Here is a 25294-nt window from a genome sequence, read left to right on the forward strand (position 1 = left end):
AGAGAGGAACCAAGCCACATCAGCTATTGACAAATTTAAAAAAGCAATTTAATTTATTACAAAAGAACGGTTTTGCGGATTCCTTTGACATTTTCCGAGGAATTTACTTCGCACTACGCAGAAAATTCACTGAAATTTGCAGAAAACCCCGCAGAACCGTTTTTCGGTAAAAAATTAAATTGCCCACTTCAATTTCGCAATAGCTGATGTGGATTGGTTCCTTTCCGTTTAACGCGGTCCACTTTACTTTGGTGTTCAACGACCACTCGTCCATGAAAACCAAATAATCGTTCCACATCACTGAAAATTTAGATCATGATCAAAACATATTTTTTGAAAGGAAAGATACACCACAAGGAAGGGAGAGCACAGTTTTCATAAAAAATTATATTCAAAATTTTATCAGAACTCCTTTTATTGAAAATTCCCGAGAAGAAGGGAAACGTAGCATAAGCCAAACCGTAAACCAACATACAATTTTATCAATTTCATTCAAATTCACATTTTGTAATAAAAAATTAACTGTTGCTGAGTGTGATAAAGACCCGCAAAAGGGCTTTTAAGGGTCTTCAGATGGAGGGATATACACTGGACTTCATTATGCAATATTTGCAAGAAGGAACTACTATTTCTGACTCATTCACAAAAGCACCTATCTGCACAGGGACACCAATGGCACTTACGTTGTTTCTAAAATGAGCCAGAAGTCACAGTTTTCTATTGCAAAATGACTTCAAATTGAGCAATCTATAGTTCAAAGGGGTTAGTTTCACATTATTTGGTACGAACTTACGAAGAGCGCTAGGAAAGTGCAAGATTTGGCTCTTCGGCAGCATTTCAAAATCCTATAAGGATAAATTGCGAATTTGCAAGAAAAAAAATCAAGTAAAGTCTGCTAGCGCTATTGCCAGCTCTAGAACCTATTTATTTCAAATGCTTAACAAAGAGGAGGTCATGCACAGAAATAAGGTGATAGATGTAATCGCTTGAATGTCATATGCAGAGTATCTTTGCCAGAATGATGCGCACAAATATGAGCCTTGGCAGGCAGGTCCGATGTAATATCAGTGATTTGTGTCTGCGCCTATAAAATCTGGTTCATTCGCTTTGCACAGGTCTTGAGTTTCAATTTGTGTTGGTGCATTGAAGTTTGTCGGTCCCACAATGAAAATCGTGTCACGAATAACAATGCGGTTGCAGCAGCTCCTAAACACTTTCAGTACCTACTGAATCCTCATATCTCACAGGAATCAGGGTGATTTTCTTGTGCTGTGGGCGTTCACTCTACGTGATTTGAGAGTGACTAAATTTTCTCATGTGTAGGTGAAATCAAGGTCCTTTTGTAAGTAGACCTCAAAGAAATACGGGAAGGAAGTGAGGACTAAATATCTCCTAAAGTGTAAACGGTACTTCCAAACGTTATCATAAATTTTCATCTGTTAATAGCCAATGTAAGTAAAATGATTGACCAATCAGACTAATTTTAAAGAACTTCCTGTAAACTAATTTTTAATAAATCATAAGTCAACTTTAGTCAAAGAGATATGCATATGAAAATGTAATCATAGGATAAATGTGTTGCTGCATATAGGAAGAAATGTTGACTTTTCAACACGTTTTATTTGGGGTCAGAATGGTAATCTATCAACCTTTTGTTGAAATTGGACTACATTATGAAATTAGGAACCACAATTTCTGTCTCAGTTTGGAAACAACGTATGCTTTGTGCATATCAGTGCCCCTATGCACATCAGTGTTTTTACCGATGAGTCAAAAATTGTAGTTCCGGATTGCAAAATGGACTGAGTTAAGCAGAAAGGAACCAACCCACATTTTGGGAAAAATTGAGTTATGAGTGGTTTTGAACTCAACCATTGCTCTACTATCTATCGCCAAAAATTCAAAGTTTTTGTTGGAGCAAATTTTGCAGAAATTGAACTTGAAGTTTATCTTTTACATTGAGTCTTATGCAGGAGCCAAACTTTAAACCTCTTTTTCTCGGTTCGATCCCGATGTGGCTTGGTTCCTTTCTGTTTAACTCCGTCCAAATGTAGTTCAACTTTGTGATTTGCTCAATAGTTATCGCGAAATTTCACCCATTCTATCTGAAGTGCTAATTACAGAAGTACCTGTTTTTCCAATTGTTATATACGAACGATAACAATTTTTTTTCTGACGAAACCGGTTTAGGGTAGTTCACTACGTCCGGTAGTTAATATTGTTATCAGTTTTGCAATCGTATGTAACTCCACAATAATTTGAAATTGTTTTGTTAGTTACCTCACTATCCCTTTCCTCTGAGAATGAAATTCACCTTGGTGAACCACTTCGATGATATTTTTAAACCGATCAAAGGGAGCACTAATTGAGCGTGCGTGGTCTATAGTGAATCGTGAGTTGATCTCACCATTAAAAATGTGACATGTGTCCATGCAGTTACTCGCATTTTCTTGTTACATAACTAATGATTTTATCACGCGTTTTAACTTATTTTCGGTTCACGTTTTGTATATGTTCAACGGCTACTCACTCACGTACTATTCGAACACCTTCAGCTACGAACTAATATTCTTGAAGTTCAAGGCCACGTGATGACTATTAGTGCAAAAAAACTACGTTTAACTTCTCGAAATCGTGCGGATTGGGTCTGAGATTAAACAAGAAACAATAGCGAGGAAAACGAATGCACCTGCAAATCTATTCTGAGGTAAATCCTCTCCATTCCTCCAATGAATTCTTAAAAAAAGTTTCCTCGATATACGTGTAATATTCAAGGTAAAAGTTTAAGTAAAGCAAATAGAGATCTTGCTAGGTTCCGTCATATTGGAGAGATACAATGTGGAGACTGGAGAATACCCACTTTCGGTGGCTCAGACAAAGTATCCTATGATTAACCAGGGCCGGATTTACCTACTTGCAGCTCATGGGCCGCCTTTATTTTGCCATCCCCTTCTCATTCGTTTTGAAACATCAATAAAAACCATCAAGTGAACGTGCCAGAGGGGGAGGGGTGCATAAGACGCGTTCATTCTTGTTGGACACATTATTTGCGAAAGCCCTGTCAACACCACTAGCAAAAGTTCACGGAGCTATGCGCGAAATTTAAGTTTCGTAAACCTATCTCTTTGTGGACAAGGCATTCCATTCATAAGAAATGAACGAAAAAATTATGAAAGAACAAACATATATGTGGTTTAATGATTTTAACTTCCGCCGCGCCGCGTTTGGCGCAATGCGTGAAGTATTCACGCATTCTTGCAGGCGCTATCCGTTTCACGCTGACCGCGGTGACCGCACTGTGTTTGATGCAATGCGTGAGGTATTCGTGCAGTCTTGTAGGCTCTAATACGTGTTACATGCCGATCGATCGCCGCTAAATCAATCTAGATTTAGTGAATTTTCAAGATTTGGTAGGGTTTTCATTTTTTTTTAGTTTAATAACTAATTGATACCAAATCAGCCATATCGTTACTCCTATGATGTAAGGGCGTGCCTTAATTTCCTCTTACACCTAGTTCTCCGTGCTCTCCTAAGGCTCATATATCGATCAATCGATTAAAAAATAAACATTTTAACAACCAGTACTTAAGCGATCAACCTACACTCACACCTAGATTTCTGCAGACTGAAAGCACAAAGCGCCAAGTGCACAATATCTTGCTGCCGTGCTAAGGAAGAACGTCGTATGAACATTCGTTGCCAAATATCCCCTAGTGAAACGAGTATTTTTGACGAAATGTAAGCATATTTCCCTTCGAAATTTTCAGAAGTTTTCAATTAAATTGTCTACATAATCGTCTGAAAATTTTGGAAAAAAATATTTAAAATTTTCCCCAGTAAATTCTGTTCTTATCGAAGGAAATTCGGCAACTTCTGAAGGCTCATACGGCGTTCTTCCTTAGCAGGGCTGCTTGGGTCTCCACGTTCGTGGCGAATTTTCATTGTGATTATCGGTCGGATTGTGATCACATGCCGTCTATTGTCCGGCCGACGGAGATATTCTTGAAAGAAAGAGGGGTCCATCGAAGCAGGGGGGGGGGGAGGCGGGGGAGGGAGTGGTCCATCGTTAATTGGGTTAACTGGTGCGATTGGAGATGCGAGAAGCCTGGCTGTTTGTCGTCGATCATTGCGTCACTGGCGCAGCGATCATTATCGCGTTGTCGTGCGCGGTGAATTACAAGCATCGATCCGCCACGCGTTTGTCGCTTCGACTTCCATCAAATATTGAATTATCGATTCTCTGTTGTCGGTTTTTAGTATTTTTAGTCAAAATGTGGGTGTTTCCTTCAAAATCGCTTAAGTCAGTTAAAGTATACTGCCAAGCAAAAAAAAAAAAAAAACAAAAAACAAAGAGAAAAAAAAAGAAATGAAAATTTTTAAACAATTGAGGTAGGCGGGTTTACCTATATTCTAGAGTTTCTTTCCGCGTCACCTTCCGGCCAAAGTATCACAAACGTCATGTGATGTTTAAAAATTTCCGACGCCATTTAATTTTTTTAAAGAGAAATTGTTCTACGAAGCTGTCCGAAAATACCACTGAATTTTTTTTTGTGTTGCCGATAAAATTCAGTGAAATTTCTAAACAGATTCAACCAACAATTTCTAACTCAGTAAGAAAATAAAATTGTGGCAGAAATTTTTAAACATTGCATGGCGCCTGTGATACTTTTGCCGGAAAGTGACGACCTGCCGTTGTCCTCAATTAACTATTTTGCCTCGCACGTATCCTGAGCAACGGATAACTAAAAATGACGCGGAGAGGTGACTCTGTAGACAGAGAGCTTAGGTGAGGGGTTTGGAGGACAGTAAGTGCAAAGTTTAGTTTTTTTTTTGTTTTATTTTTTTAAAAAAAGAGATACATGTGAATTGGCTCAACTAAAACTAGCCATTAAATATAACATGTGAAAAATGCACAACTATGATCCAATTTTCAAGCATCAAAAAATGAGTTTCAATTTTACCTCCACTATCAGGCTCCTTGTAATATTGAAAATTTAAACACGTATTTCGCGAAATAGCAAAAATTGCATTTATGCGCCTTGTCCTCCAAGCCCCTCATATATCGTCACTTCTCTGACGTAGAAGACATACCGACGGTAAAACTACCAGACCACGTATCTCGGTTTGCAACGTTGCAGACTTCCTGAGGTAGTTTATTTTTTAAACGGAAAATTACTTAAAATCACTTAAAATTATCTTGATTTGTTCTTCTTCAAAAAAATAAAATAGGAGAGGAGATTTTTAAAAACCGCTAACTAGATACGTGATTTGGTAGTTCCACCATCGATATCTTTATTTTGAATTTAACATAGGCCAGCATAGAGTTACAGAGACGACAGGAATGAGTTGAACTTCCTAAAATAGCGGGATGCGTGTTATTTTGAAAAAAAACGAAGAGTGTAAAGGAGCATTGAGCACGTATTAAATGATTTAAAATTACCATCATTTTCTACAAAACATCATATACGGATTGTTGCTCTGCAAAAAAACAGAGTACTCACTGCTGTGTGCACTAGAAATTGTAAAATCGATTCAGAATTTTACGTTTATTCATTTCTCAATTGGCCTCACCGGTGTTTGATATAGACCTGACGTGCGATGACCCTAGAAGTGCCATATTTTCTCTGTGCAGAAAAAAGAGACCTTCTCGCTTTTAATTTCGAACTATGTGCGGATCTCATGCCGCGTGCGTTGATACGCCAACTGTGTCAATGCATGTCAGCTTCTGTCTTCATAATGAAACAACAAGAGACTGCGAGTATGAAAACTCCATTCCTCTGCGAACAACCAATAAATATTTTGCGCCCCGACTGTTCACATGCAGGCTTCAGTGCATCTGTAATGTATCGTTAACCTTCATGTTAGATGATTTCATTAATCGATGATCCAAAAAATAATAGAAAAAGGATGGGGTTGAGGCTTCCAAAATACAAATCGATGGCAAATTAATGTGCGAAACCACGATTCATTATTGCAGTATTTCGAAATTTTCGCTCGTATTATATTTTTTCGAAGAGAAACAAGTGATCTTTATAGCTTGAAATTCATACAGAATATTCTGCTAACAAAGAAGAAACACCAAGGAAAGTTTCAGGACATTATGTTGATTAGTTTTTCAAGGGAAAAATAAAATACGAAAGGCAGTCTGCAACGTCACAAATGGAGATACGTGGTTCCGCACTTAGGCCATCGAAATTCTACTTTGCATGATCGGAAATATTGTTTTTGTTTTGGATGTTCAGAATGAGAGTTCTTTCCAGTTTTAAATTTTATAGAATGGGAAGTTCAAAATACTTTCAGCAAATTGCATGACAATACTTAATCAGAAGTGGATGCCTTCATTTCTTGGCATGAAGAGAGACATTTTTGCGGTTCTGCGAAAAATAAGTCTGAATTTCCCGAGGCCCTGCGCTCTGAAAAAAGTTTAAACAGGTGTCTTGAAATTAAGCATTGAGTTTTAACTCTTTTGCATTCGTACGTATGATGCTGTGAGGTCAACTCGTCTTAAAATTATTCGAATGTATTATTTTTTTTAAAAAAATATTCCTTCTTATGTTCGTGCATTGGATCCTGCAATTGGAATGCCCGTTCAAGTTCTTGGGAAAAACTTTATGTAATATCTCTGCATGTCAAAGGCACAATTTAAGTAATATCGAGTGGTAAAATGGGTATTCTCAATCGTGATGATTCTAGTATTTTCTTCCAATGCCATAGGTACAATTTGATGATATTTAATCGTAAAAGTAGCGGGAAATAGATTTTAGCACAGAACATTTATCGTGAGGCTCCAATTTTCGGGGCATTTTTTACTCGTAAAGAATTGTCCGCAGGGTATTTTTAACGATCCAATTAACCTTTCAAAACCCATTAGCATTTGTAAAACGTGATTACTGGATCCTGCATTAACCGTAATGTGTCTTTTCACAGACTTTTTGGGGGAAAACTGTTGTTGTTGGAAAAAAGGGCGGAACCGATTAGAATTGTTTTTAATTGAATGTTAATGTTAAATAGAGTTATTTTCATCTGCGAAATATTTATTGCCTAAGATTCTGCCGAAAAAACAAAGAGGAACTGGTAGTAATCAAACCCAAAATGAGATTATTGACATTTGGCATTTTGATCCGTCACGCGTCGTGAGAGTTAATAAAAAAGCGTTACGTTTTTTATCATTTCGACTACTGTTTGTAGCCGTGAATTTCTGGTGTAAGGAAGTACACCCCATTCATCAAAGCTGATACGAGTAACTAATCACTTGATTTATTACTTTTTTTCCAAATGTAGATAGGCATCCATCCGCCGATTGCCGGAGAGCCACTCCAAAATTCTATGAGAAAATTATGCGTTGATATTGTTAACGCCCACTTTCTCGTTCAATTTGAATGCCAGAACAGCATCGGGTTAGAAAAGTATTTTGATTCTAATGACTCGCAGATATTTTTATAGCGCAGCGGCTTTCATCCTACCTTGGAATAGAAAGTGACCAATTGATAATTTTTAATTTTATGATATTTATTTATTACTGTAATGATTCATATTGAAGTACATCATTCATATTAAAATGCATAATCATGGAATAGCTCGATGTCAATCCAAAAAGGTGGTCTCCGCGAATAGTTTTGTCTTTCGATTCGCAATTTTCACTCAGGCTGTTACTTACAGTCAATTCAAACCATTTCATGCTTGATCATATTTTGCATTTTATTGATACACAATGCCCTCCTGAATGATTTGATCTCCAAGGATTTTTAAAAAAAAAAAAAAAAAAAAAAAAAACGCTCACAAGTTCAGATATTCTGAGTACATCGAACTGTTCATTGCTGGAATCCTAAACTAAAATGTTAGGGAGCTAATCTAACGCAGTAAAGCACTTCAAGTATGATTTTTTTAAATAATGTGTAAGGACAAAATTCTTCAATCATTTTCGTAGTACATCCTTTCACTCAGACTGAGTTTATTAGGCAGGAATTGAATCTCATTTTTGGTAGAAGAAATAAAGAAACAAAACTTTATCAGAAGTATTCTTTGAACATAAAATTGCCATTTCTTTCATTTTCTTGAAAAAAAGAGATTTTTTTTGTTTTTTTCTTAGTATTTTATACGTAGACTTCAAATTAATGTTTACATTAAATCGTACGAAGAAACGAAATCCACAAACTTCTAATCCTCTATTTTGACTTAAAATCAGTAATATTTGGTACTGTATACACCTTTAATTCAATTTTTCCAATTTTCCAGCGATACATTTAATTAAATATGTAGATCTTTACCCTCTCCTTTTCTATTTTCTCTCTTTCATGAAGATAATGTATTTTTCCATTTATTATGGGCGCGAAAAAGGTACTTTTCTATTTCTCCTGTCAAAAACAATCTAAGGTTCCATTTTCAAATAAATTATTTTGTTTTTTGCAGTGATATCGCGAGTGATCGGGGTGCCGGACGTGAAGAATTGGCCGATGCTGACCAGATGTCTCATCGCTGAGTTCATCGGGACGCTCCTGTTGGTGCTTATCGGGTGCATGTCGATCGCTTTCTCGAAAACAGATAACTTCTTGGACGTCGTCAAGATCGCCCTCACATTCGGTCTCATCATCGCTACCATGGTCCAGGTAGCTAAATTGTTTAACTATTTTACCAATACATGCTCCAATTTACAATAGGTTGGATGGATCTAAGGGGAGTCGTAGGTGGGCTTTAGCCCCCCCCCCCCTCCGTTCGCTTAAGCAAAAGGAAGAAGAAAAAGAGAAGGAAGAAAGAAGAAGGGATTGGAAGTTAGATGAAGGAAGGACGCTTATATTTGGTAATTTTTCATGACGAAGTTGATTCAAACTGAATGTCAGATGTTTTTAAATTTCGAAATTTTTCTGGGGGGTAGTCCCTGGACTCCCCTGCCCCCCCCCCCCCCCTTTAAAAGTGTCTGGATGGACCTATGCAGCATACAAATATCGTTAGCAATGGACCACTAGACGAGGTTGCGTTCCATATAGGAAAGCTGAGAGACTTAAACGCTGCGTAGAAAAGTAAACCATTTCGGGACGTGGCAATTCCTTGTTTTTCCGTTATTGTTGGGACGATAGACATTTCACTACAAAGGTTTGGCAGGCTTCTAAATAACAGTGTTCCCTCTTCATCATGTGTTGTTAAAATTATAAGCATTCATAGCAATAGCTGAGCCGAAGCGCCGATATTGTCATATTGTCATATTTTCATACTGCATAAAGACTGTCGGGGTAACGTTTAGTGTGCGATTTACCTCCAACAGATTTTTGTTTTTTCTATGTGCGGGAAGTTTGATTTATGCATCGAAAAACGTCAATATCGTGTTTATAAGTTAATTTCAGTAATTTTTGTTGTGCAAATCTTGTTCTTCGTGAATTTTTGATGATAAAACATCTATCATAGTGCTTAAATTTGCAATTTGTCTATTGGTCCAGTAAAATTGTCGGCAGAGGGCAGTCTAGCTGTTTCCCTTAAGCTAGGGACAATTTTTGATTATTTAGGTATATCATACCCTGATAATCGTTCCTTTTCCATGGGTAGGTTTAAATGGCAATTAAAGAAAGTTTGTAGCGTCGGAAATTGAACTGCCCTTTCTAGCAATTTCACCGTAGACCAGTGGGGAGGTGAGAATGATGTATTATCGATATTTCCCCATTTGAAGCTACGGTAAAGAATCGATTGTTAAGCAGGTGTTCGTTGTGGCCACCATGTCTATCGATTATTTTTAATATGTGTAAATGGCGGATCAATCTATACATCGCCATGCAAGTCACGCCACTGCCGTTGACATGTATTTAAGATCGTCTATTGAAAAAGACTCAAACTCACTGGGATAAAATTTTTATACTCATTTCTTTATTGTATTTAGCAAATGGGTGGTTTTTATACGAGGATTAAAAATAAACAAGTGGAACGGAATATAAAAAAAAATAATATGAACTATGCGAAACGATAATCCGGGTATCGGAACTTGGCTGCTTTGAAAACGCCTTCAAATGCGGCGCGATACCTCACGCATTCCGGAGAGTTCAAATGGTTGTATCATTGCGCCGTAAGAATGTGACGGAAGATTACAATTGAAATAGCATTCTTGCACGCTGGCCTTTTCGATTTCCGTTCACATTTTTGCAGTCATGAATGCATAGCTTAAGTGCGCTTCAGCTAGAATTGTATTTAGCAAACGGGTGGTTTTTATAGAAGATTAAAATGGAAATAGCCTCCATGCACGCTAGGCCTGTCCATTTCCTTCGACATTTTTGCATTCGTGAATGCATAGCTGAATTGCGCTCTAGCTAGAATTATTCTCTTGTGGTAGTAGATGGTATTGAAATAAATAATTAAAAAAAAGTGGATTTTTGACAAGTTTCTTTTCAGAAGGTGATAGGTCAAAATGTCCAAAAGAAATGTCCAAAAGTCAAAATGTCCAAATCCTAAATGCCCAAAAATCTAAAAAGGCCAAATATCTGTAATGTCCAGCAGACAAATAAGTCCAAAAGTAAGCAAATGTCCAAATGAATGGAAAGAGTAATCGTCCTTATAAGCAGAGTGACGTTGATATAGGAAGTTGTTATGGACAAGAATACTTTTTTTTTGCTTTTCATAACAAACGGGGTAGTCTTAGCCATGTTTGTTATGTTTGTCAATAATATCACTTAAAAGTTGGAAAATAAATCTTTAATGCATTTTTATAAGTAAGAATTTGCCTGCTCTCATGAAAAATTTTATCACCATTTTGTCCTAACCTGCACATCTCCATTATCCGACGCATCTATTTTTGACTTTTGGACATTTTTTTTTGAACATTTCGACCTATTACCTTTCCGAAACATCGTAAAGCCAAAAAATACTACAAAATTCAGGACATAGGTAGATAAGATTCCGAAGGTGCGAGAGCTCTAAACGAAAATGAAGCGCATAAAAATGTTGAAAAATGATCGTTATAGAGTGGAAGGAAGGAAAAGAGCTGACCAATAATTGCCGACCCTCAAAAATAAATTTGATTACTCGCGAATTTTTTCACATGATTGCAGCGAACGCCCATGAACCGTCCTGTATGAGCAGACGAAGATAAGACGGAACAGTTGCCAACCCGTGCGAAGCTTCGCCGCGTTCAAATCCGTTGCTTGAAAGGAAGTCTCTCGGTCCAAGAAACTTGGCACATTCGATTTTAAAACGATCCGAGATTTAGGATCAACAAACTACGAATTTAATTGACTCGTCCCGGTGGCATACCGGCCCGGGAGCAAACGACAATGGGTCAAGGGCCGTCGCAAAACGGCATCGTTCTTCGCGATAAATCGATCGATCTGCCGTTTAAACCAACGGAAAGGGTCGATACCCTAATAATCGATTCTTTGCCATGGCTTCAAATGAGGGAATATCGATATGCGATGATTCACGCCTCGCCACTGCAGGTGTGAAAATCCTTTCGGGAGCGGTAATTAAGAAAGTGGGTAATGCCGCGAGAGATGAGGTGAAAAATGACGCGCTGTACGACAACAAAAATATCCAGCTGGTCAAATAATATTTTTGTCTTCGTTAAGATTGTCCTGGGGTCGTACCTGGGCCATTACGCTGCCGTGCTAAGGAAAAACGACGTTTGAACATTCAGACGTTGCCAGATTTTCTTCGATAAAAGCATTATTTTTGAGAATATTTCTCCTTGAAGTTTCAGATGCTTCAGATTGAATTGCGAGTAAAAATCTATGAAAAATTGAATGGTAAATGGTATCACAAATTTCCATGAAAATTTGACCTAAGAATATTCGGCAACACTGGAAAAAAATACATTGGATCTAGAGTCCAGACTCTTAAAAACATCGACAAGAAAAAATACTCTTGATTCAATCGGATTTTTGCTTAAATCAAGAACCAAGCCTCTTAATTTGAGCGGATTTCTTGTTGATTCAAGCAAAAATCTGATTGAATCAAGAGTATTTTTTCTTGCCAATGTTTATAAGGGTCTGGACTCTAGATACAATGTGTTTTTTCTCCAGTGAAAGTAAAAAAAAATACTTTTCCCCAGAAAATTCATATCATATCAGAGGAGATGTGATGGCGTCCGGATTCTCAAATGAGGTTTTTCCTTGGTGTAGCAGAATAAGATACCCGAGTCGAGAGATTGTTTTCAGTGCAATATCCAGCGTAATCCCACCGGGTTAAATTGCGGTTCGCAGTTGAATTGCTTCGCGATCGGCGGATTTTAGAGCGAAATGGTTCCGATTTAATTGGCCGTGTCAGAGCTACTTACGAGCGGAATCGGGAATTCTTCTGTCACTGATATTCGCCTAATTTTCGTCTTAATCCTACATTTTTTCTTGGTATTTTTTTTTTTATTTTTTTTTTTATCTATGGACCAGCTACGGACGTGAAGGTATATCGCCTATTTTTCGCAAAGAGGAGGCGTGCTATTGGAAATGATTCTTTACTGCCTTGCTAAAGAGGAACGTCGCAAGGGTTCTCGGGCGTTGCCAAATTTTCTTCGACGAATTACGATTTTTTTAAAGAATGTTTCCTCCGATTTTTCTAAGAAATAATTATTTTCTGAGAAGGAATTTGGCATTTGAATGCTTATACGGCGTTTTTCTTAGCCCAGCAGAATATAACATTGATGTTATTGATGAAACATTGATATTATGGATGTAATATCGATGTACCTATTTTCGGCCGATTTTCATTTTTCGGGGACACCGAACATTTTTGTATTCTCTCCAAAATTGAGCTGTAAATGTTAAGTCTTTTGGCCAACGATTAGAACATGGAATGTTTTGAATGGAAGGTTCGATCAATAATTTTCTAAAATGACTAAAATATCACGGTCTTTGTGAAACGACGTTAGTTATCATTCGTTTTCAAGATGAGGTGTATGAGGTACGAAGAATAAACAATTCTGCTGTAAAAAGAGCGTAATTGGCATACGTTTTGTTGAAAAGGCTTCATGTGTGTATTCATGATTGACTCTTTATTCCAAGTGCGTAAAAAATTCGCGTATACTACAAAATGAAAACTAATGACGCTTTTTTTTTTTTGCAAAAGGTACATAACTGACTCTTACTTTTATTTATTTATTTTGTCTTACTACTTTTAAGTATGAGAATCGGGGCCGGATTTAGCGGATGGCCACATGGGCCGCGGCTTATGGCGGCAAATTTTGAAATTTTTTTAAATAAAGGTATAAAACAATCGGATTCAGAAAAAAAAATACAAATGAGAGAAGGTGATAAAATCTCTCAATTCCTGAGAGTACAGTAACTTCTAATTTTGTCGTCTTTCGATGAGACAGCACCTTTACTTAGTCGAGTTAAGGGAGAAACCAAAGACGCAATTTGGCCTGAAACGGCGCGGGAGCAAGAGCAAGAGAGCAATGATGACGAGGACTTGAGATGAAAAGGAGAAACCCTCGGCGCAGCGGTCGGCATGCAACACATATTAGCGCCTACAAGACCGTATGAATACTTCAAAAACAGCATTTGACAGCTGTATTTGACGAATTGCGTCAAACACAGTACGGTCAGCAACGGTCGCGGTCGGCGTGAAACGCATAGCGCCTACAAGACTGCATGCATACTTCACGCATTGCGTCAAACACAGTGCGGTCAGCGTGAAACGCATAGCGCCTGCGAGACTGCATGAATACTTAACGCATTGCGTCTAACACAGTGCGGTCAGCAGCGGTCGGCGTGAAACGCATAGCGCCTACAAGACTGTAGGAATACTTCACGCATTGCGCCAAACCTATTGCGGTCAGCGTGGCGTGGCGGCGGAAGTTAAAATTAGTAAACCACGTTTATGTTTGTTCTTTCGTACTTTTTTGTTCATTTCTTTAAATGGAAGGCCTTGTTCACATAGAGATAGGTATACGGAAGTTAACCTTTGCGCAAAGTTCTGTGAACTTTTGCTAGTAGTGTTGACAGGGCTTTCGCAAATAATGTGTCCGACAAGAATGAACGCGTCTCATGCACCCCTCCCCCTCCGGCACGTTCACTTGATGGTTTTTATTGATGTTTCAAAACAAATGAGAAGGGGGCGGCAAAATAAAGGCGGCCCATGGGCGGCAAGTTGGTAAATCCGGCCCTGATAAGAATACAAATTGAAAAAATCAGAACGTATGAAAAAGTAAAAAAAAAAAAAAGATTTTAGTGCTATAGATAATAACGCAGGTAAAAATTGGAGAGCTCGTAAGGGAGTATACACTACAATGATTGGGAATGAAGGACTCATAGAAATTGAGCCGGCTCCGTGTAGGAAAAATTAGCATTGTCTCGAAGATTAAGCGATAGCTTATGTAAATCGACGGTGAAACTTCCAAAACACGTATATTGATTTGCGACGTTGCAGACTTCTCGTACTTTATTTTCTAAACAGAATACTTCTCAACGTCAGTTAATTCTTTAAGATTTCCGTTATTTTCCTTCTCTGTGCGAAGAAAACTCTGAGAAAGCTGCAGAGAATGATGATCACTTTTCTCCATCAAATAAATGAAATGGGAGCGGATATTTCGAATACCGCAACTGAAATATGTTTTTCAGGAGAATCACCGTAAAAATATACTATTTTAGAGAGTGTTTGAGCATAATCTCATGTTAAAATTATGGACATTACATTTTTCTCCACGATATTTTAACAAAATACGGAAATAAACAGCAAGCCTAACACAAAAATTCTAATGAAATACATATGTTTTCCGTCAGGTCAGTAACAAAAAAGGGAGACCGAAAGTCTTCTTTTCATGCGAATTATCAGCCAAAAACCAAGGTGAAGTTTTCTGAGCTTCGTCAACGAAGCTTTGCATTGTCTACTGCGGCACAAGGCAATTTTCTAGTTACGATTGTCTTCTTTTTAGGGCCTATTGAAATTTTAACACATGTATTATTCAATTGTCCTTAGCTGTTCTAAAATTACCACAGGGATTTTTATTTTAAGTTTTTATACTAATTCGACTTTTATTTAATATTGATTAAATATTTTTCAGAGAATTTTAAATTTTCGGTATTCCGAGATTTAAAAAAAAGCTTTTATCAAAAAAGAAAATCAGTGTACTAGAAGATATCAGGGATCAAACAAGTAAAAAGAATAATCAAGAAAAAGAAAAAAAACCCGGGTAAAGAGAGCAGTTTGTGGGAGGGAGAGGAGGGGGGATCGCAATTTCTGTTGATGCCTCCATGATCAAAACAGCTTGTTTTGATCCTGAGCATACATCAAATACAAAGTTACGCTATATAAAATGAATGTTGAAATTAATCGACGATTCTTAATGCCTAACTGTCCTTATACAATAAAGCATTAAGTCAATGCTGAGAGGGATTAAAATATAATAATCGATGCTTGGTGCCGAAATAATTGTACTCATTCTTAGACGCGCGAACTTAAGTGGCAAAATGGATTATACATATTTTTTATTGATTTTTACATGATTTATTAAACTTGAAAAGTGAAAGTGCGCACTAATATTCAAAGAAATAAAAGAACTCTATATTGAGATGAGGAAACAATACACTATCGTTAACACAATCACTTAACAGGGGGAAAAAAAATCAAATATCTGACGGGTCATTGTCCAAAAGTAATCCTTTTTGCCATCATGATTTACGTTCAAAGCCGGGTACCAGTCGATGTTTCCCATGCGATGATTAGAAGATGCTGAATGATCGTATATTTTGAGGATGACCTGATTTATACTCAGCTCAATTTTAAACGACAGGTAATCCATTTACACACTTGATCACTGTTTGCTGAAGTGCTCAAAGAGCAGTACCAATGTGTATGCATCAACTGGGTTTAATATTTAAAGTGATTTTTATGCAACCGCACGCTACTACGTAGTTGCCGCATTTCATTTTTTGAGATACTATGTATAGCTCTGGAGGAAAGAAATTGTGCACCTCTTAGTGCTTCAGTTAAAAGAGCTATCAACATGCTGTACAAACCCAAAAAATGAAATTGATAGATTCTCTTTAATGAAGATTGTGACACTGTCGAACAACTGAGAGATTTGCTGTTTGATTTAGGATTTCTGCTTTCTTTATACCATTAGACCATGGTAATTTTGTATTTGAATTAGAGGTGCTGAAATTTGCTTAAGACAGATCTCTTGGACTGTTGACTTATGGAGCAGACTGAGGCAACTTCTCAAATATCCCGGCATAAAACTAAAAAAAACTAAAAAAAACTAAAAAAAATAAAAAAACTAAAAATACTGTCAATGAATAGAATTAGGTGTTACTGCAGATTCATTCCGAAGAAAGAGACAAAATTGAAGTAATGCAATTTTTCAACACAAAATCATTGCACTCAATGCCATCATTTTCATTCATATGTACAGAAAGATTTATACCCAACGAATAAATCAATTTTTTCTTAAATTATTCGCCATCCATAAATTAAAAGTATAAATCAGTATGATTCAGCAAAGAAGAGCGATCAATGTTTCAATGGCTAATCACGTCGTGAGAACGAAATGCAGTTGTAATTTTCTAAAATTAAGCGCACACGCGGGAAATGCGTCATGCAAAAATAATTTTTCTAGTTTTACTAAGTTCTTCCAAATTTTTCTTGTGCAGTTTTGTTGTTAGGCAAAACGTTACCACGGATCTGGGTGTTTCCTTGGAAATTTTAAAACCACCTGGTGCGACACATCCATACAAAAAAAAGTCATCCTTTTTTCTAAAAAGTCCACATGAAGTTACACTTATCGTGAGCTGTTGAAATCATTTAAATGGTCGTACAATTTTGGCAACCAGAGCGTGGCTGTACCTTTACTTTAACACCTCACCGGCCTCGTGGTTTACCGGTGATGAGAGATGTCGAAAGGCGCATGTCGGACTCCGCTGACATTCAGTCCCGAAGAAGTTAGGAGGACCGTGTAATTGAGATGTCTGTCTGTCGTCGAGTTTTGGAAGGTTTATCACATCCAGATTGGATGTTGTCATCGAATCAACCTTTATTCCCATAATCGTATTTATTGCAATAAAAGGTTTAGCATGAGTTTGCTCAATTTGAGACTTGGTGAATAAAACAATATTTAAAGAGGCAATAAGTATGCATACTAAAGAAAAAGTTAGTTATTTTTGTCTAGTGACATTTGGACCGTGTTAAACAGAAAGGAACCAAGCCACATCAGCTATTGCCAAATTTAATCGGGCAATTTAATTTTTTCATAAAAACGGTTGTGCGGATTTTAGTGCAAATTTCAGTAAATGTTCTCCATAGTACGAGGCAAATGCCTTAAAATTTTCAAAGGAATCCGTACAAACGTTTTCTAGTAAAAAATTAAATTGCCCCCTTAAATTTGGCAATGGCTGATGTGGCTTGGTTCCTTTCTGTTAAAAGCGGTCCATTTAGCGAATGAGGCTATCAATGTAATTTTTACAGATTTGAGAATGTGTGAGGAAAATTACGAAAAATTTAGATTTTTGATTATCAATAGAATAGCTGTCCGTCTGTGGATATTACTCATCAAATGCATGGGAGAATAAAGTTACCATGACAATTATGTTGTAATTTTGCGATTCACAAAGTGAGAGGGATACTTTCTCATTTTTGAATTTATTCAGTGTTTTTAATTTTTAAAAATTGACAATTTTGGATGGATTATTTTTGAAAAAAGAATTGAATAATTTAAAATAAATCACCAGCACAAATAAATACCTTTTGAAGCAAAAATTCCAAAAGAACGGTTTTCATATATTCAGATTAAAATTGAGCTTTAAATTGCAATGAAGTATCTACTATCCATTAATAAGAAATCGAAAGTAAAAAAGTGTTCAAAAAAGGAATTGTGTGTGAACACCAATTAAATATAAAAAAATCAGGCATGGGAATTATTTCAATTCGGCATTCAAATTTGTTTTTAAAGCATGGTATATATTTTAAGGGTATAGTAAAAACACTAAAAAGCATACGTTTTATTTATCGATGTCAATACTGAATCTCTTCTGCACAGTACGATTTTATTCCGAAACATCGGTTTGAATCGTTGGATTTTTCTGGTTTGATGTTTTTTCATTTTATGAAAGTTTTGATCGGGGCCAATTTTGAAGGAAAATGCCACTGAAAGTTGAACACAGTTTTACTTAATCCTGTAAACCTATTCGAGTCGAGCAAAAAATTGTGAAGTTGAAAAAGCTCTGGGGAACCGCATCGCTAGGTATCTAAGTTTCTTATTCAACGTCCTTATTCCGCAAGTGGATGGAAATTGCATCGATTTATCGGCATTGGTGTTTTGAAGCCACGGTTTCACAGACAGCTTACGACCCAACTGGCTGACATGAGATGTGGCACAGTATCGCGATCATGTGTAAAGATTTTAAACCTATCCGTTGCAGCATGCAGAATAGAGTACCTCCGAAAAGACGTACCTCCTAACGCTTTGATGATAGTCCAATGTACTAGAAACTTGCAAGCCACAACTTCAGTGTAACATGGTAAGGAATACTCACTGAAAAAAGTGCTTGGTTCAAGCAAGATGATTCTTGAATTTGCCGCCAAGATTTTTTTTATTTTGATTTAAGCTGAATTTTTGTTGATACAAGAAAAAAATATGGAGTTAAGCAAAAATTTAGTGTAAATTAAGCAGCAAATTCTTAAATCAAGAAAAATACTTCTTGACGGCAAAAAGATTTTTTTTTTTTTTTTTTTTTTTTTTTTTTTTTTTTCAGTGAAGAGTGCATTAGTTCAGTAGGACACTCCCTTCATCCCCAGATGTCTCAGAGCATTCTAGTTTCCGTCGATGTGACCAAAAAACTGGTCGATCAACCAAGTCGCCTCTCGGCCGATGTAATCGAGAAAAACGTAACTCAAAGTAACCACACCTACAGACATCTTCAACTGTGAATGTGCTTTCTTTGACTATAACTTCGTGTATTTACTTCAATACTCAGCGCGCTGGTCGCGCGTCTAAGTCCGCGCCGCACGCTGACCTGTGGAAGCGTGGCTTTAACGGGATCATCCGATGAGATTCGCGCAAGTTCAAGCGGGGTGGCAGGAGCCTGTCCGCTGGTTGATGGAGTGATTAGGCCGCATGACGTGGAGTCGCGCTGAGCCTGAGCGGCGCACGCTGAATCGTCAATGTCTGATTCCGGACAAAAATTTGTTTACTATAACTACGAATTTATATGTTCATTTCGTCAATTTTTAAATTTTGACAGGCATATCTCAAGGAACTTTTTCCAAGAAAAGCAATGAGAGCATTTGTAAGGCCTCAAAATGTTGTAATAACGTAGTTATAAGCTTTTAAGGTTTCCAAATTTTGTCCGACTATGAAACTGACTCGTTCCATTGTGCGGCGGAGACCGGAGATCCGATATGAATAACTATCGCATCGCGGCATAATCCGGTGACCCGGTTTGCCTCCAGGAAAGATCATCTCCGACACCTCACTCCGGAGCCGTAGTAGCGCGAACCGCTAGTCAGGCGCCAACGACTCCTTCGCTCGTTGTGCAGCTCCAGTTCGAATTTGAGCCGCTGCTGCCAGATTCAGTGGCTTGCTTTGCGATTTATCGATTGATCTGCCATTCAAACCTCTGGAGAAGGATTGATAAACAGGATGTTTGTAAAGAACACCCCAATAATCGATTTTTAAACATAGCTTCGATTGGGGGAATCGATCATTTACGCCTCGCCACTGGCCAGATTGTGTAAGCGAATATAAGGGAGCTTGACTGAATGGGAGAGAGATGAAGGTGGTATAAAAAGGAGGTGGGGAAGGACGAGGTGGTGGAGTGTAAGGAGGGAGGAAGACTGGAGGAGAGGTAGAAGGAGATGAAAGTGAAGCAAATGAGGCAGACTTAGAAGAGGACGAAGAAACTGAGGAAGAGGTAGAAGTTAAATGTAGAAAAAGACGGCGCGATAGAAGCAGAGCTGTTAATACATTTGGAGAGGAGAGAAAAAGAGGAATAAGATGAAAAAGTAAAAATTCGAATAGGAAAAAGAGAGAGAAAAAGAAGAGAAGCGGTAAAAGAAGAAAATAGAGAGACAAATCGGAAAGACTGAGTAACGAGAGACCTTCCTCTACTTATCATCGTCTTATCCTTTTATTTCTGCTTCGTTTTCTATCTTATCGTGTTCTCCTCCTTCTCCTCTTTTTTATCTCAATTTTTCTCTTCTGCTTTTTCAAAACAGGAAACAGTTGGAAAATAAATGCATTTTTATGTTAAGCTAGTTTAGGTTCGTTCGTGGGCAAGTCATCGATAATGCCTTACCTTCTGATCATAAATGAAGTTAAAAGATTAAATAATAGTCGTGGGTATGAAGATCTTTTCTAACTTTCCTCGGAAAAAATATATAATCGGGAGAAACGAGGCAACGTTGGATTGCTCATACGGTGTTATTCGATGTCGCGATTATTTTAACGCGTGTTCGAATAATTGCGCCAAACACAGCGCGGCCGGCGAGGCATTAAATGTATATTACCGCCTGCAAGACTCTGGGAATACTTCACGCATCGCGCCAAACAGTGCAGTCGGCGCCCGTATTGGCGCCTACAAGACTGCATGAATACTTCTCGCATAGCGCCAAACGCAATGCAGTCGCCCAGGCGGTCAGTTGGCGTGGAACGCATAATAGCGCCAACAAGGTACCGTAGGCAGGCATGCTGTAGGACTGCGTGTCATCTTCCTCTACTTATCATCTTCTTATCCCTTTATTACTGCTTCGTTTTATATCTTATCGTGTTCTCCTCCTTCTCCTCTTTTTTTATCTCACTTTTGCTCTTCTGTTTTTGCATGTTCTGCTCTTTCTTTTCACTCTTCACAATTTTCTTCTACTTCCTTTTTTCAGTTTTTAAGTCGCCCAGGATGAGAAGTTGTAGGTGAAAGAGATGAGGAGAAAAAAACGGGGGTAAAAGAGGATATAGATGAAGGAGATGAGGGCGAGAAAATAGTGTGTAAAATGATAGTGAATGTGGTAAAAGAAGAAGAAAAAATTGAGATATTAATGATTTCAAGTAAAACTAGCTGTAATGCATATTCTGTGAGAAATTCGCTCCCAACCCAAATCCCAATTTTCAAATATCAAAAAGTCAGTTCGAAATTTCTTTCCGCCATAAGAATCCAGGTAATTTCAAATCTTTAAACACATATCTCTCGAAATACTGCACTTATGCGCCTTGTTCTATGTCCTCCAAGTCCCTCATTTCATCGGTAAATATAAGTCGCGGCCTTGGGCCTTTATCCCTGCTGTCGAATTGTGACGGAGGAAACCAATCGTTGATTCGAATCTGACAAATGGACGTACTTCTGCCAGACGGAACTATGCCCATTAAGACATGAGCCCTGAGACCAATACAAATATATGCATGACAGGGCTCACGTCATAATGCACATAGTTCCGTTTGGCAGAAATACGTCTAAATGAGTAGCTTTTGGCGCAGAATCCGGCAGGGAGGCAGGTGTCGCATTGATGCGTTAATTTAATTAGCCACGGCACGCAGGAGCCGACGGTAGTTGCGGAAGCCCTTTCGGACGGAAGTCGGCGTGCTTTTGTGCGGGAGCCGAGCCGTGGGCGACCCAGTTGAATGGTAATAGGCGTCTCTGGAACCGAGGACCGAGGACCGAGGTGAAAATGAGTAATCGGGTCGGGAGCTGGTATGGGAGTCGGGACTCCCGCGGCTAAAGCTGGAGCTTATCAGCCTCGCGACGGAAAAGCAGTCACTTGCGTCATTCATTCGCCGCGAATTAATCGTGTTGCGTGGAAGATCACGGGCTTTTGAGCTGTTGCCGTGAACTGGGAAATGGACTACATTTTGCAATTAGGAGCTATAAATTCTGGCCCAGTTTAAAAACAACGTATGCAACATTAGTTTCCCCATGCACATAAGTGTTTTTCAAGAAGAGCCAGAATTGGACTGCATTTTGCAATTTGGACGTATTAATTCCGACTCGGTTTAAAAGTTGCCATTAGTTTCCCTATGCACATAAGTGTTGTTTCAGATGAGCCAGAATTTACAGGTCCAAATTGCAAAATGCAGTCCAATTTATAGTTCCAAATTGCAAAATGCAGTCCAAATACACTGTTAAAAATCGAGGAGTGAAACGACGCACAACGGATCGTGTTAATTGGAGAAGTTGGACACGAAATTTTTGGCTAAAATTGCAAATTTTTATGTTTATTTCGCCACAGTTTAAACTATAAGGGGTGCTTCTACAAGAGAATTTCGCGAGAAAACCGACTGGACCACTTTTTGAACCTCAAAGTTGTGAATAAACGGAGTTATAAGCTTTAAAAGTTTCCGAATTTCGTCCGACCTCTCCATTTGACTCGGTTCACTGTGCGACGTAGCGTGGTTTAGGATATTGAAATAATGTAATATAATAAAAGAGTGAAAATAAAACGTAAGAATCTCTTAAAAAATTGAGTGAATAAAAGCATCTCACGCATTGCGCTAAACAGTGCGATCGGCGTGACATGTATATTAGCGCCTGCAAGACTGCATGAATACTTCTCGCATTGCGTCTAACGCATAGCAGTCGGTCTCGGTCGGTCAGGTGGTGGTGGTAAGAAACGCACTACGTCCACTGACGGAGATATCACCCTCCGAAAATGTTTGAATGAATGCAATAATGGAGATGTTGCATGTGTGAGGAATTTGCGATTTGATAATTGATTCTTACGTAAAAGTTCACGAGAGACAAGATGGTGCCACTGGTTTTTTTCTGAAATCAACTCCCAAGCTCAAAAAAAGCTCTCAAGTTGAGGCCAAAATGGAGGCGATATCCCACGCTATCCTGAGAGTCCACGTCTACATCAAGACAAACTCTCCATACAAAGATAGGGAGCAAATACATTGACAGGGCTGCAACTTTATTTGGGGGGACTCTAAAACTGATAGCACGGCAACCCTGCTAATGCATTTGCTCCCTATCTTTGCATGGAGAGTTTGTCTTGATGTAGAAGTGAACTCTCAGGATAGCGTGGTACATCCCCTCCATTTTGGCCTCAACTTGAGAGCTTTCTTGAGCTTGGGAGTTGATTTCAGAGAAAACCAGTGGCACCACCGTGTTTCTCGCGAACTTTTACGTAAGAATCAATTGTCAAATCGGAAATCCCTCACACATGCAACATCTGCATTGGCTTAGCAATCGCGTTCATCCCGACAGTCATCAGTTATCATTCGGAGTATTTTATGTTAAAAAGTTGCTCACCAATCATCGTTAAGCGAAAAACAGCGTTGACTTCCTAATATAGTTTTTACACCACCCGAATGCATTGCACAAATTGGATTGCATTTTGCAAAAAGGAACTAAGAGCATTGCGATGTCGCTAAGATTGTGCAACTTCTTACGTCTTGTAAGAAAAACCTGATCATCTCTAACAGTCTCTATTTTACACCCCAAAAACAGGACATTTAAGTCAACGGTTACCATATTAGTTTCATATTTTTGCATGATTTCAGTGCTTTTATTGCAAAGGATGAAGTTGCACAACTTTGCGACATTGCAATGCTCTTGGTTCCTTTTTGCAAAATGCAATCCAATTGTTAGTGCGGAGTCTCTAAAAATATATTGTCTCTGATTACTGCGCACCGGAAGTGACTCCTCTTCCTCATCGGGTAGCATCGGGCGCGGGGTCTTCCCGTTACACTGCGGGTCCCGTTTGATTGCAGCTCGATGAATTGAGTCGCTGCAAGAGAGAAGAAAGTGACAACGGCGACGAGGACGAGATGAGGCGCTCCGGCCGAGCCACCTGTCGTGATGCCGCGGCTCTAATGAGAAGCTCCATGACACAGTATCCGTCTCATCGGGATCGCTCACCAATCATCGACGGCTCTGAAATGACAGCCCGCGAACGCCAGCCCCCCGCGGTCGCTCAGTGTCACCGCACTGCAAGCGCATTGAACTGAGTCCACTCGGACGAGTGTCATTCACTTAGCGCGCCAAGAGTTCTAGAAAACTCCCGATTGGATTATTCCCAGGGGTTCCTAAACTTGTTGTACTCGAGGAAATATACTGCCATAAGCGGGACACTTCCAAGGGGGAGGGATAGAAGGGGGGTTTGGGTGGCACCCTTCAAAAAATTTTCGAAATTTTAAAGGATCTAATATGGATTACATTTTGCAATAAGGAGCCACTATCTCTTGCTCTCCCATAAAAGCACATTTTTGCATAGAGAAACCAATGACATGTATGTTGTTTCTAAAATGGGCCAGAAATAGTGGTTCCTTCTTGCAAAATGTAATCCATAAACAGTCCGAGTCAAAGTCGTCATGAATAATTACCAAAATAAATATGAGCATCCTTCTTCCTTCTTTCTTTCGTTCCTCCCCTCTTCCTTTCTTCCCTTTTCCTTTCTTTTTTTGGAGCAGATTGGGGAGAGGGGTGTACGCCCCCACGCTCCTACTTTGGATCTGCATATGTATACTGCGGGCTGATTTTTGAAATTAATAGACAAAGCTATCGACAAAGAAGATGAGGAGTAGAGATAGAGCGATCCTTTCGGTTAAAACGGGTGCTGTAGTTATCAGACATGATAGACTAACCCTGAGCTCATTATCCGCAGCTCTACTTCAATTAGTCAATATTGAATCTAACCCAATGGGAAAAGGATCTCATAAATTGAAAATGCAATCATAACAACATACTTGTATTTTTTTTTTTCAGTCAATTGGTCATGTGAGTGGATGTCATATCAACCCAGCAGTGACCTGTGGCTTGGCGATCTCCGGACATATCAGCTTAATCAAAGCAGTTCTCTACATCGTGGTCCAGTGTTTGGGCGCAGTCGTCGGAGCAATTATTTTGAGCGTAAGTTGACCTCTGTGGTTACATTTATCATCATAAATCATAAAGAAGATCCACCTGAACGTCAAATATTATCTTCATCCTACATAAACCGAACTATCGCTCTTTGAAAAATATGACGAATATTGGCGTTTAACGTACATGGTCTGAATGAAACAGGAAAACACCGAGTCAAGTTTTGAAAAAAATGAGTTGGAGGCAGATTTGAGCTTAACAAACCGCACGTAATTCTGTCAAAAATGCAAAGTTCAGACAAAATATTTTGAACGTGAAAATAAGAACATGATCTCTTGCATTGAGTTGGATGGTGCGTGGAATGAAACGTCAAGCCTCTCTTTTTCCAGATCGATCTTCATAGGACTAGGTTCCTTCCTGTTACGTACTTTTGGTCCGAATGAATTGCATGAAAATGATAGAATTAGGCATTTCTTTGGGTGACTCAGGAGAGGACCAATTATTATTTCATACATTAATAGTCGAAGTCTTTTCTTAATATTTCAAACATAAATTCTGTGAACTACATACATAGGTGAAAACTTGGTGGTATGGTCAAATAATGGTAT

The 25294-nt window shown here is 38.5% G+C and overlaps 1 protein-coding gene across 4 annotated transcripts in view; it reads left to right on the forward strand.

Annotated features, from left to right (window-relative positions):
- Nucleotides 1–25294, forward strand: part of LOC109034550 (aquaporin AQPcic) — an 83982-nt gene that overhangs the window by 42911 nt on the left and 15777 nt on the right. For all 4 annotated transcript variants that reach the window (XM_019047765.2, XM_019047766.2, XM_019047768.2 and 1 more), the window contains 2 exons: nt 8410–8606; nt 24591–24734. In XM_019047765.2, coding sequence (XP_018903310.2) covers nt 8410–8606; nt 24591–24734 — 341 coding nt within the window. The remainder of the gene's footprint in view (nt 1–8409; nt 8607–24590; nt 24735–25294) is intronic.

The sequence above is a fragment of the Bemisia tabaci genome, chromosome 5, assembly GCF_918797505.1.
Source record: "Bemisia tabaci chromosome 5, PGI_BMITA_v3".
NCBI classification, from domain to species: domain Eukaryota; kingdom Metazoa; phylum Arthropoda; class Insecta; order Hemiptera; family Aleyrodidae; genus Bemisia; species Bemisia tabaci.